The sequence below is a fragment of the Perognathus longimembris genome, chromosome 13 (assembly GCF_023159225.1).
Source record: "Perognathus longimembris pacificus isolate PPM17 chromosome 13, ASM2315922v1, whole genome shotgun sequence".
NCBI lineage: Eukaryota > Metazoa > Chordata > Mammalia > Rodentia > Heteromyidae > Perognathus > Perognathus longimembris.
Genome location: NC_063173.1, coordinates 56,157,576 through 56,169,611, shown reverse-complemented (window position 1 = coordinate 56,169,611; position 12,036 = coordinate 56,157,576). Strand labels below are relative to the sequence as shown.

The window sequence follows — 12,036 nt, the reverse complement described above, 5'->3', positions numbered from 1 at the left end:
CTGGCTTCGCAGCCATCGGCCTCGTTTTCTCGCTGGTCTCGGTGAGTGTGTCCTTTGGTCGTTTCTGCTATTTGGGTTTTCTTGGTTTTCCTTTTTGTTTTCTCGTGAGATTTTTTTTTTTAAAGGCCACATGAACTGGCGTTCCACTATGCGTGTGTGTGTTTGGTCCTGGAGCTGGTACTCTGGACCTGGGCCCAGTGCCTTTCGCCTGAAGGCTGGCACCTTCCCACGGGAATCACAGCCCCACGCCGGCCACTTGGTCGTGAGTTGGAGGCCAGTGTCCCCGGACTTTCATGCCTAAGCTGACTTTGCACAGCGATTTCAGACCCCGCCCTCCTGAGAGCTAGTATTCCAGGCGCCCCTCTAAGCCTCGTGTAGGACCTGCTCGGTATCCGGGGCGAGGTAGGGGCTGGGAGAGCGAGTGTGTGCAGAGTCAAAGCCTGGAAGCCCCTGCGGGGTTCGGAGGAGTAGGAAAGCAGCGTTGCGGGACCATACTTGTGGGCCTCCCTGTGATGAAGACTTTTCACAGACCTGTACTGAGCTCCGTGAGGAAAACTGAGCTCTGAGGAGACGGCCCTGTATGCACGGTCCGTGCCCCACACACAGCATTTTGAAGTTGCATTTTTTAAATGGTGCTAATTTATAATCTCTTGCAGGATTGGGACATCTGAACGCACAGGAAAACGGGCAGTTTTCAGAGTAAGTACTTGTCCACATGCTGCACATAGTTCTTGTTATTGTGGAATTTCCCTTGGAGATGGGCTACATTGATGATTTCTTAGTTGAACTCTCTCTTTCTGATGGCTTAGTGGAGAAAGGACAAAGATTCTGAGTAGCACCACTTGGGAAATGTCAGCTTTGGAGGCTGGTCTAATCTATCCGGGTAGCAAAGAATACTCGTATTTTTCAGGTGTGGTCCAGCACAAAGGAACTTGCTAGGACGATGAGACAAGAACCATCATACAGTTCATTCGTAGCAGTAATGGTTTTGGTGAGTATATAGCCAGGGAGCAGGACATTTTCTACATGGCCATTCTGTGATGAATGTAACATGACAAGCATATGGCTGAGTACTAGGTGATGTCATCTTACTACTGAGAAAGGGCTCAGTGGTAGAGAGGAGTTATCGAAGTGGCTACCAGTTACCAATCATGGCTCCCCTTTTCTGTCTCCAGCATGTGGTTACCAATCCTGAGCTGTTCCTGTATCTTTCAGGATGAATGCAGGTAATTTCTCCAAGAATAGCCCTGGGTTACCTCTACAGAGTTCTTGGGACGGGAACAGTTGAAGCAAAATTTCCTTTTTGCTTCTTCCATTCATCCTCTTCAATGAGTGCCTGGGGAAATCACAACCCCGAACTGTGTGTGGTTCAGTTCTTTGTCCACATAACTGTCAGATGATTTGAATCAACAGGCTGATGCTCGGTGAGGCACAACAGTTAATAGCATGTTAGAGTTCTGATGGCAGTACTTAACAGGTGAAGACATTTTGCTTATTCTCATTCTCAAACTTGGAAACAAACTATTTCTCTTTTCCCAGGTCAGCTTGGTGTGATACATTTCTCCGTCTTAAGGTATGTTGCATGGAACTCATTATCCATAGGGTAACGATATAACAGCACATCTCTGAGCCAACTACAGACCTTTGATTTGTTCATTTATATTACTTTTAGATGGCACCTACTATCTATCCAGAGTCAAATGTCAGGACTTTCAAGTGGTGAGTGTTTGGCACTTGTGCTTTGGCAGTCCAGTGCCAGTGAGGACCATGCATCCTGTCTTAATCCCTGTTCTAGCCCCAGAGCCAGTAATGGTGAACCCACTGGGGCAGCTGGGAGAAAAGATAGATAACTTGTTCTATAAGGAACTGTCTGAGACACAGAAAACACTGCTTGCATACTCTATTCCCAGCCTATCTGATTTGCTGACATTGGACTTAGTAATTTAATCTTTTCTTTTGATTTTAGGAGCTTCATCTTCCTGCATATGATAGAGGAGCCCAAATGCCTCCAGTAAAAGAAGGGTTAGTTTTACTTCCTTTCACTTGTCAAGTAGTTAATGCAGTTTCTATGATGAATCGAACTAGCTCACTATGACTATTAATGAAAACACATGAACACCTGAGAAATGAAAGATGGGGCAGGAGGGTGGCCATGTGCAAGAAGATTTCTATGCAAGACTTTGTCTTTTTTTCCAGGTTGCTAGCCAGTGGCGACCCTTTCTTTGCTGATGTAAAGGTGAGTAGTGTCAGCATGTGCTCTTGGCCTCACTAGGCAAAGAAAGACCTTTTTAGGTCTGCATGATGACTTCCTTAATGGAATCTCGTTCGGCTGATGAATTGCTGTTGAGACTGGAAATCTGATTTTCTAGGGAGGATCATAAATGGGCACTTTTAGTATGCTGTTTATTTACTGACAACTTTTTTATTTTTATTTCAGAACTGGTTGTCTGTGGATCCCGGGAAGGATGAGGTAAATGCTTTCATAATACTTAGAGCTGCCATGCCTGTGGTTGTGGTCTAGGGTCATATTGAACAAATGGTAACAGGTTCCTGCTTGCAGTGATGAATTGATTACCGCCCCAGTCTGATCACTGTGACTGAAAGGTATATTCTGAGTTGTGAGCTCACCATTGTGATTGGGGGTATGATATCAATGCTGAGGCAGTGGATTCTATAAAATACTTGTTAAACTAACCTAAGGGAATTGGACTTTTCTCAACCACAGAACTCAGACTTGATTCCCGATGGCTGCCTTTGCAGGGGAATTCAACCATGTACCTGCTCAACTCCAGGCTGAGATTAGAGGTGAGTACATTTACTAACCAAGTGTGAAGATGAGATTAGGATTTCCCAATGAAGAAATACTCACATGTCTTACTTCCTGTCCTAGCCCCAGAGCCTGTAAAGGTGAACCCACTGGGGCTGGCTGGGGGAAAAGAGGAAACTTGTTCCAGAAGGAACTGTCTGAGGGATCATCAATACCTCTGCAACATGGGGAAGAAAAGAGAAACATGGAACTAAGATGGGCTTTTTTTCCCCCTAGGTCTGAAGGATGACACCCATTTATTGTCTCCAGGAATCTGCAAGCTTTGGGAGACTGTTAATGGAAAATTTCAGACCCTTCCACAATCCAATTTCGGCTTTGTTTTTTATTTTCCTAATAAAGCTTTTCTTATCGTGATGCCTGCTTCTGTGTGCTTCTGTCTAAAATGGTTGGGTCCCTGAGAATTGACATAACCTATTTCGTGTGCCATTTTTGAGATTGACCTAGCAGCTTTTCACAAGCATCAGTTCAAGATGGACATTTGTCTTGAGTCAAGGATAAGGGAGAGATAAGGGTTCAGCTTCACACCTAATCTTGAGACTTTTGAGTAGTGAATCCCAGCAGGAACAGGGCTTCATCCAAGCCCCACAGCTAAATAAAACCAGTCTCGACCTTTCTTGCCCACGGTAGCCTCAAACTAATCCTTATATCTCAGCATCCTCAACTTGAGGTTTGCAGGGGTCTCATTTCCAACTGTGCCAGTGTGCATAAATCACAGGGCTGAGATCAAATACTGGTTAAGGTAAAAAAAAAAACTCCAGTCTCTGAAAGCAAGCCAAGTTCAGGGGTTGTGAGCTTGCTCCACTGCCACTTGAGCCACAATTCCGCGTCCCCCTTCATATTTTGGTCAGTTGACTTCAAACCTCGGCCCTCAGCCTCAGACACATTAGGGTCTCAGCCTCCTACACATTAGGATTACAGGGGTGAGCCCCCGGCCACCAGCTAAGAAATTAATAGAAGTGCATCTCTGTCCTTGAGAAAAAGCTTCGGGACCAGCGCGCACGCACATAGATACATGCGCACACACGGGAGGCAACTGGGATAGGCCGTGTGTTTGATCTGAGAGCCTATCAAGGAAGGAAGGAAAGGAAAGAGGAGGAGGGGGTGGTCTTAACGAAGAAACCACGGTTTTTCCCCCTTGGGCCCCCGACCTCCCACCCAGCCCTTCCTTGGTGCAGGGCCGTCGCTAGCCGGCGGACCTCAATGAGGAGACGAGGCCACCTTCAGAGACCAACGTATAGGGCTGCAGAGTGCATTGGCTCGAAGTCCCCAAGTCTCTCCATCCCTCCTCCCCCAACCCCAGGATGGAGTGCCAGCGCCACCAGCGAGGAGGAAACAAAAGGAGGCCCCTGGGGGCGCTGAAATCACAGCAGTCCGCGCCGCCAATCCGCAGGGATTTAAATAACGAGGGGCGTGGTTATGCAAATTATGTGCTGAACAGGAAAGCCAAGCAGAAAGGGGCTATATGTCAGGACTTTTTCCGTAAAAGCAGCTTTCTTACGAAGAAAAGCTAACTCAGAGTTGAGCACAAACAGAGGTGTAAGGATGGAGAATGATTTAGCTTTCATGTCGTATAAGCCACCATAACTGTAAAATGAGCAGCAAGGACAAGACCTTCCGGAACTGAGAGCACGCGGTATCGCTTCTCGGCCTTTTGGCTAAGATCAAGTGTAGTATCTGTTCTTATCAGTTTAATATCTGATATGTCCTCTATCCGAGGACAATATATTAAATGGATTTTTGGAACTAGGAGATGGAATAGGAGCTTGCTCCGTCCACTCCACGCATCGACCTGGTATTGCAGTACTTCCGGGAACGGTGCACCCCCTCTTGGGGGAAATCATTGTGGTTTCAAAGAAAGAATGCTTAAATTATAGCACTGCTAGTTAGTATATTGAGGCAAGGTGTCTGTATAGGTGAGGCTTATTGGGTACTGAAGCTTTATATATGTGTGCTTCCCTAAGTGTGCAGTCTGTATGCTAATGTAACTTGTGCTTGGGGGTACGTGCACTTCTGGCTATGGATGTGAGCTTGTGTTTTCCTTTCTTGGTGCTGAGTCTTCTGCCTCTTGATGGTTGTGATCTGGCAACACACACGTCATGGTGTAACCTGTATAAATATGATGGTTACAGTATGGGTCACAAATTCTCTTATTTTAACAAGGTGTTGGTTTGGTTTGGGGCAGTGTTTTTCCCTCCTTGTTCTATCCTAACACACTTTTCTAATGAGTCCTAGGCGCTGGCCAGCACCTTTTCTCTAAAGAACGAGTTTTGTGGTCCAGCAAGGTCCGTATCTTGAGTGATTGGACTCCAGGTTGAGAGCAGCACTGTATCTTATGCAAGTAAACTTAAACCGTTGCCCATCGCAAAGTCACAGTAATACTGCTTATGCCCATGAAGAAAACTGTTAACTTATCCATTAAGCCATAACCCCGTGGGAAGAGGAGGTCCGAAGCTCAAGGAAGTATATAACATGCCGTGCCTGCAAGCATGAAAACAGCTTAAATAAAACTGTTAGGAAAAAAGTTTTTAAAGCTAGGTCAATGACCCTAACCCTTAATACATGTCAGACTGGCTACTAAAGTATCTCAGCTGTGTCTCGAGTGGTGGAGCCCTAGCCTTGAGCAAAAGACCAGGTACATCGCTCAGGCCTTAAAGTCCCAGAATAACGGGGATGGATGAGAACCCAGCTTTAAAACAGCTCTGCCCTTTTGAACTACCTCTGTGTTTTGCCACTGCCATAACCCAAAAATACGTGTAGTCGCTGTATCCCAACCACCTACAACGAACTGTGTTAATCTATCCGCTCTTTGCGCTTGCTATTATTCTCCCAATGAGTCCCTTTGAGCCCACACAGCTGGTTTAATTCGTAGTGATTCTGTAACCCAGAAATATTGTGTTCATGAAGTCATGTGTGATCACAGTAATTAAGGTTGGGAATATGGCCTAGTGGTAAAGTGCTAGCTAGTCTCGTATACATGAAGCCCTGGGTTCCATTCCTCCGCACCACATATATAGGGGGAAAAAGCCAGGAGGGGCGCTGTGGCTCAAGTGGCAGAGTGCTAGCCTTGAGCCAACAGGAGCCAGGGACAGTGCTCAGGCCCCCGAGTTCAAACCCCAGGACTGGCAAAAAAAAAAAAAAAATCTGTGATTGCCAAGGGCTCTGGCTGTCGTGAAGTTATTACTCGGTGAATTGAGCTAAATGAAATTGACGTGGCCGTGAGAATTTACTATCACTCCGTCCACGCTGGCGTTCTAGAAGGCGTTGGGGGAAGACCGCGTCGCACTGCCGGCCTCTTTCTACGTTGCCCGCTCAGGACAGACTCTCCACCCCTTCCTTCCTCAGCAAGCAGCCCCGGATCTCGTTTTCCGAGGGCGAAACAAGGCGGATCGCGCAGGGGGCTCTTTCCTTAACCTTCCTTCCGCCTTCCCCAGCTCTCCGACACCGCGGCGCGGGAAGCCTGGCGGTCGCGCGAGGATGACGCGGAGGCGCGCCGGAAGTGCGGGCCCCGCCGGAAGTGCGGGCCCCGGGCTTCGGGCTCTGCCATGGCGGCTGCCGCGGCGCGCTGGAACCATGTGTGGGTCGGCACCGAGACCGGCATCCTGAAAGGTGGGTGTCTGGGTCGGGTCTCTGGACGGGCAGGCGGGCGGAGGAGGGAGGGAGGGAGGGGGGGCGCTCGCCGGACGGCTGCACGCACGACCGACGCCTGGTCCCGCAGGGGTGAATCTTGGGCGCAGGCAGGCGGCGAACTTCACGGCGACGGGACAGCCGCGGCGGGAGGAGGCGGTGAGCGCCCTGTGCTGGGGCGCGGGCGGCGAGGCGCAGGTGAGTGGGGGCTGGGCTGGGGCCCCAGCTGGGGCCTCGCCCTTGCCTTCCTGTCCTCCTGCCATCCTGCCCTCCTGCCATCCTGCCCTCCTGCCTCTCCTGCCTCGCAGATCCTGGTGGGCTGCGCGGATGGGACCGTGAAGCGCTTCGACACGGCTGAGGGCATTTTCCAAGGCCAGAGACATTGCCCCGGCGGGGAGGGCACGTTCCGAGGTCTCGCCCAGGCCGAGGGGTAAGACCGGTCGCCCCGCCCAACGTTCACCTCGTAAGGAGAGCGTGAGGTTCCCTCCAAGGATAACAGTACAGGCGTCCAACCCTCAGGTGTTCCTGCCTCCCTTCGCTCACTTCTATGTTACACGTTCATTGAATTACCTACCAGGTGGTGTTTACCTGCTATGAGCAGACAAAATAGAGTCCTTCGTAAAGTTTACACCCTTCGGAATTTTCTTTTGGTTCCATTATAATGTTTGAGGTAACACTGGAAGTCAGGTAATAGTCCTGTAATATTCATATACTGAAACATACTGGGGGTGGGGGGTGGGAAGGTGGCTTAGTGGTAGAGCGCTTGCCTCGCATGCAAGAAGCCCCTGGGTTCCATTTCTCAGCACCACATACACAGAAAGAGCCAGAAGCAGCAGCATGGCTCAAGGGGTAGAGCTCTTGCCTTGAGCAACGAGAGGCTCAGGGACAGAGCCCAGGCTCTGAGTTGAAGCCCCAGGACTGGCCAAAAAAAGGGGGGGGGGGAGCAGGGGTGTCCTGGTGCTTGAACTCAGGGGCTGGGTGCTGTCCTTGAGCTTTTGGCTTGTTTTTGCTCAAAGCTAGGGCTCTACCAGTTGAGCCACAGCTCCACTTCTAGCATTTTGGTGGCTGATTGGGCATGAATCTCATGGACTTTTCTGCCCTGGTTGGCTTCAAACTACAATCTCTGTTCCCAGCCTCCTTAGCTAGGATGAGCCACCAAGCCTGGCAAGAGCATACACCCATCCCTAGCTTGAACTGAGGTTCTGGGCACTGTCCTTACCTTAGTTCTCTACTACTTTGAGCCACAGTGTCATTTGTGCTTTTCTGGTGGCTAATTGTAGCTAAGAGTCTCCCAGACTTTCTTTCCTGGCCTGGCTTCCTGAAGTTGCAATCCTCACCTCTCAGCCTCCTGAGTAGCTAGGATTACAGACATGAGCCACCAGCACCCAGCCTCCCCCCCCCCCCCGACCCCGCCCCAGGTTGTAGGACTTTTGCTCAGGGCCCGGGCTCCATTCCTGAGCCTCTCTATGCTCAAGATTAAGAGCTCAACCACTTGAGACACAGCACCACTTCCAGCTTTTTCTGTTTTTGTGGTACTGAGGAATCAAACTCAGCGCTTCATGTATGCTAGGCAAGCACTCCACCTGCTAAGCCACATTCCCAGTCCTCACCTTTTATTCTTGAGATAGGGCTTCACTATGTTGGCCAGACCTGAACTTATGGGTTATGGTCCTCTCAGCCTTTTCAGTGGTGGGACTACAGGTGCACATCACTGTACCTGGCTTCAAGTTTTAAATTCCTTATTTCCTCTCCTGCTTGCAGCAACCTCATCACATGTGTGGATTCGGGGATCCTCAGAGTTTGGCGTGAGGATGAGAAGGAGCCATCATCTGACCCCGTGAGGCTCTAGACTCATATGGGGCGGGGGGGGGAAGAGTCAGGATAGGGCTGGTGGAGGCTTTGGAGAGGGAGGAAGAAGGATTCTGGAACTGACGGTGTGTGTTCTTTTCAGCTCTTGGAACTGAAGGTGGGTCCTGAGGTGTGTAGAATGCGCCAAGACCCAGCTCACCCGCACATGGTTGCCACTGGTGGGAAGGAGAATGCTCTGAAAGTGTGGGACCTGCAGGGATCTCAAGAGCCTGTGTTCAGAGCCAAGAATGTGAGTGCTGGGGCATGGAGAGGCTGCATCTGAGGCCACTGACTGACCTGAGACCAGGGGGCTTGACTAAAAGAAGTGGCACACGAAGCCTACCTGTACCTCATCTTCCTTCCTTTCTTCCTCCAGGTGCGGAATGACTGGCTCAATCTGCGGGTTCCCATCTGGGAACAAGATATACAGTTCCTCCCTGATTCACAAAAGCTTGTCACGTGCACGGGATACCACCAGGTGAGGCGGCATCTGCTGCCTGCTGGCGGGTGGGGAAGCGGCTTCCTGGAGGGAATAGACCTTGTGGCTTGGCAGAGCCACGTTGGCCCTGTCCTCTCCTGAGCGCCCCCATCTGGACTGGCCCCGGAACTGCACCTATATATGCCCTTACTGTGTTCTAGGGTGGAGTTTCCAAAATTATTGTTTTGGGGGTTTTGTTGTTGTTTGTTTTATGTTTGTGCCAGTCCTGGGCTGTAAACTCAGGGCTTGAGCACTGCTCTTGCGCTTTTTGGCTCAAGACTAGGATCGCTTGAGTTGCAACTCCACTTCCAGCTTTTTGGTGTTTAATTGGAAATAAGATACTCAGGGTCAAACACCAGCGGCTCACACCTATAATCCTAGCTCCTGGGAAGACTGAGATCTGAGGGTACTGGTTCCAAGCCAGCCCAGGCAGGAAAGTCTGGGAGAGCCATCTCTAATTAGCCACCAAAAGGCTGGAAGTAGAGCTGTGTCTTGGTGGTAGAACTCGTGTAAAGAAGCTCAGGGACGGGGCTGGGGATATAGCCTAGTGGCAAGAGTGCCTGCCTCGGATACACGAGGCCCTAGGTTCAATTCCCCAGCACCACATATACAGAAAACGGCCAGAAGCGGCGCTGTGGTTCAAGTGGCGGAGTGCTAGCCTTGAGCAGGAAGAAGCCAGGGACAGTGCTCAGGCCCTGGGTCCAAGGCCCAGGACTGGCCAAAAAAAAAAAAAAAAAAAAAAAAAGAAGCTCAGGGACAGCCCCTAGGCCTTGAGTTCAAGCCCCAGGATTGGGGGGGGGGGGTGTCTCATGGACTTTCCTTCCTGAGCTGGCTTTGTACCAGCCCTCTTACCTCAACTGAGTAGCCCAGACTACAGACATGAGCCTCTGGTGCCTGGCTAATTATGACTCGCATCGCTAAGGTTAGGAAGAAAGGGGAGTTCTCTCTTCACTGTGGTTTTGTGGACCTCAGACTAGGCGTCATAAAGTTGTCATACACAGCTCTTCTGATTGGCTCTGCCATTCCAAGTATGACACTTCTGCCTTTGGCTTCAGCATATTTCTTGGTGGTCTGATCTTTTTTATTATGGTTAATTTTATTGTCACGGTGATGTACTGAGGGGTTACAACTATATACATAGGTAGTAAGTACATGTCTTGTCACACTTGTTAGGTGGTCTGATCTTGATGATTGACTTCGGCTCAAAATATGAGAGCCAGGCACCAGTGGCTCACGCCTGTAACCCTAGCTACCCAGGAGGGTGAGATCTGAGGATTTCCGTTCCAATCCAGACTAGGCAGGAAAGTGTGTGACTCTAATGTCCACTTAACCAGCTAAAAGCTGAAAATGGAACTGTGGTAGGGCATTAGTCTTAAGCAAAACATCTAAGAGACAGTGCCTAGGCTGTGAGTTCAAGCCCTGGTACTGGTGCATGTACACATACACACATACACAGAAAGAAAAAACTTAAGGACTTTTATTTTTTGCCAGTCCTATTGGACCATTTTGCTTTTCAATCCCTCCACCCTCCCTAACCAGACGACAGAATGTTCATCTTCTCCACCCTTCCCCTCACTGCCAATTCATGCTCCTGAGCAGGTCTGCCTACCCCTACCCTTCCAAATGAAAAAGTTACTCTGGGGAAGGGAGCAGGTTATCAACAAGCAGTGTTCAGAAGAATGAAGAGGAGGCTACTCTGGTGACACCTCCGTGTTCCTCCAGGTACGCATCTATGACCCAGCCTCACCCCAGCGCAGGCCAGTCCTGGAGGCCACCTATGGGGAGTACCCCCTGACTGCCATGACCCTCACTCCTGAGGGCAAGTGAGTATTTAAAGGGGAGGGGACAGGGCTCAGGAGGGAATCTCGGAGGTTCCTGCCAATCTCAACCCACCTCTGGTCTCCTCCTCAGTTCTGTCATTGTTGGAAACACTCACGGGCAGCTAGCAGAAATTGATTTTCGCCAAGGTGAGTGAATTAGGGAGTGCTTGCATTGGAAAAGGGAGCTAGCTAAGGTCTCAGTCAGGGACACCTTGCTTGAATTCAAGTTTGTTTTACCAAACACTAGCTAATCCCCGTGCTTTAGTTTCCTCATCTGTAAAATGGAAGTAGGCAACTCCTGCCTCCAGGTTATTTGAAGGATAAAACTTTGAAAAGAAAAGTGGTCTGAACAACAAGCCTTCATTCAACATTCAAGAAAAAGTTGGCTGACCAAACAGCCACTGGTTTCTCCCTCTGTTCTCCAGGGCGCCTACTGGGCTGTCTGAAGGGGCTGGCAGGCAGTGTCCGCAGTCTGCAGTGCCACCCTGCGAAGCCCTTACTGGCCTCCTGTGGCTTGGACAGAGTCTTGAGGATACACAGGATCCGGAATCCACGTGGCTTGGAGCATAAGGTATGAGACCAACCCTCAGGCCCTCATCTCTTTTTTTTTTTTTTTCAAATTTTTATTATCAAACTGATGTACAGAGTTTACAGTTTCATATGTTAGGCATTGGATACATTTCTTGTACTGTTTGTTACCTTGTCCCTCATACCCTCCTCCCTCCTCGGGCCCTCATCTCTTCTCCCCACTTCATGGTTTCCTGAAGCCCCCATTTTTTGTGCCCTGTACTTATATTTTTTGAATCTCAGCTCTTTCAGCCTCCTAAAAGCCCCTTGTCTTCCTTCAGATTTATCTCAAGTCTCGGCTGAACTGCCTCCTCCTGTCAGGCAGGGATAACTGGGAGGTGAGCTGTCAGGTCTGGGAATGTGGGGACCAAGGGGATGTGATTTCCCTGTGGAGAGAAGAGGCAGCTGGGACAGAACCAGGGCTGTCCCTCTGCTTGTGGTGTCACTTGAACTGTCTGAGGGCTGCTGACAAAGTCCTAACAGAACTTTATTGCCTAGGGTGCCAGGCATGGTGGCAGTGGTAACTAGATGAAGGTGGTGGTGGTGGTGGTGGTGCCCAGGGGGGTTATTTCCCAATAAGGATCTCCTTCCAATTTCTGACCCTTCCCACTCATCAGGATGAGCCACAAGAACAAGAGCCCGATAAGGCACCCTTAGAAGACACAGAGACCGATGAACTTTGGGCCTCCTTGGAGGCAGCAGCCAAGCGGAAGCTTCCTGATTTGGACCCCACTCAAGGGGCTCATCAAACCAGGAGGAAAAAAAAGCGGCCTGGGTCCACCAGCTCTTGAAGACCCAGTGCCCACTCTGTAAATAAACAGCTAATACCCACCAGGACTCTGAGCCTTTTGTGATGCGAGAAAGAAAAGAGA

General features: G+C 49.8%; 1 protein-coding gene, 1 long non-coding RNA gene and 9 other non-coding genes across 14 annotated transcripts; all 11 read left to right on the top strand.

The window, feature by feature from the left end:
* Nucleotides 1-36: 36 nt before the first annotated feature.
* On the top strand, nt 37-3,181 carry LOC125362115. 4 transcript variants are annotated; one of them, XR_007213024.1, is made up of 9 exons: nt 37-699; nt 911-991; nt 1,176-1,573; nt 1,673-1,719; nt 1,967-2,022; nt 2,197-2,236; nt 2,438-2,470; nt 2,726-2,805; nt 3,044-3,181. It is a non-coding gene; the product is annotated as an uncharacterized LOC125362115 (long non-coding RNA). The 4 variants fall into 4 exon arrangements; XR_007213023.1 differs by having other exon boundaries at nt 1,967-2,236; XR_007213025.1 differs by having other exon boundaries at nt 1,176-1,226; nt 1,540-1,573; nt 1,967-2,805.
* Nucleotides 763-837, top strand: LOC125362775. The gene has a single exon (XR_007213088.1). It is a non-coding gene; the product is annotated as a small nucleolar RNA SNORD26 (small nucleolar RNA).
* Nucleotides 1,033-1,102, top strand: LOC125362774. The gene has a single exon (XR_007213087.1). It is a non-coding gene; the product is annotated as a small nucleolar RNA SNORD27 (small nucleolar RNA).
* Nucleotides 1,392-1,466, top strand: LOC125362773. Its single transcript, XR_007213086.1, has one exon. It is a non-coding gene; the product is annotated as a small nucleolar RNA SNORD28 (small nucleolar RNA).
* On the top strand, nt 1,754-1,879 carry LOC125362779. Its single transcript, XR_007213092.1, has one exon. It is a non-coding gene; the product is annotated as a small nucleolar RNA SNORD22 (small nucleolar RNA).
* On the top strand, nt 2,064-2,128 carry LOC125362772. The gene has a single exon (XR_007213085.1). It is a non-coding gene; the product is annotated as a small nucleolar RNA SNORD29 (small nucleolar RNA).
* LOC125362776 lies at nt 2,295-2,366 on the top strand. Its single transcript, XR_007213089.1, has one exon. It is a non-coding gene; the product is annotated as a small nucleolar RNA SNORD30 (small nucleolar RNA).
* Nucleotides 2,554-2,621, top strand: LOC125362777. The gene has a single exon (XR_007213090.1). It is a non-coding gene; the product is annotated as a small nucleolar RNA SNORD31 (small nucleolar RNA).
* Nucleotides 2,849-2,973, top strand: LOC125362778. The gene has a single exon (XR_007213091.1). It is a non-coding gene; the product is annotated as a small nucleolar RNA SNORD22 (small nucleolar RNA).
* A 1,281-nt stretch (nt 3,182-4,462) lies between the features above and the next one.
* Nucleotides 4,463-4,653, top strand: LOC125362800. The gene has a single exon (XR_007213110.1). It is a non-coding gene; the product is annotated as a U2 spliceosomal RNA (small nuclear RNA).
* Nucleotides 4,654-6,347: 1,694 nt separating this feature from the next.
* Nucleotides 6,348-11,993, top strand: Wdr74 (WD repeat domain 74). Its single transcript, XM_048360771.1, has 11 exons — nt 6,348-6,433; nt 6,543-6,649; nt 6,760-6,881; nt 8,213-8,288; nt 8,403-8,549; nt 8,676-8,777; nt 10,500-10,600; nt 10,689-10,744; nt 11,023-11,168; nt 11,446-11,502; nt 11,782-11,993. The coding sequence occupies exons 1-11, from the start codon at nt 6,370-6,372 to the stop codon at nt 11,953-11,955; spliced, it is 1,152 nt and encodes a 383-aa protein (XP_048216728.1). The 5' UTR covers nt 6,348-6,369; the 3' UTR covers nt 11,956-11,993.
* The last annotated feature ends 43 nt before the right edge of the window (nt 11,994-12,036 follow it).

Excerpts from the sequence above, each read along its gene's own strand:
- Wdr74 (XM_048360771.1), top strand. The coding sequence starts at position 6,370 with ATGGCGGCTGCCGCGGCGCGCTGGAACCATGTGTGGGTCGGCACCGAG. Across the intron at positions 6,650-6,759 it reads GCGCGGGCGGCGAGGCGCAG|ATCCTGGTGGGCTGCGCGGA; the intron begins GTGAGTGGGGGC and ends CCTGCCTCGCAG. Across the intron at positions 10,745-11,022 it reads AGAAATTGATTTTCGCCAAG|GGCGCCTACTGGGCTGTCTG; the intron begins GTGAGTGAATTA and ends TCTGTTCTCCAG.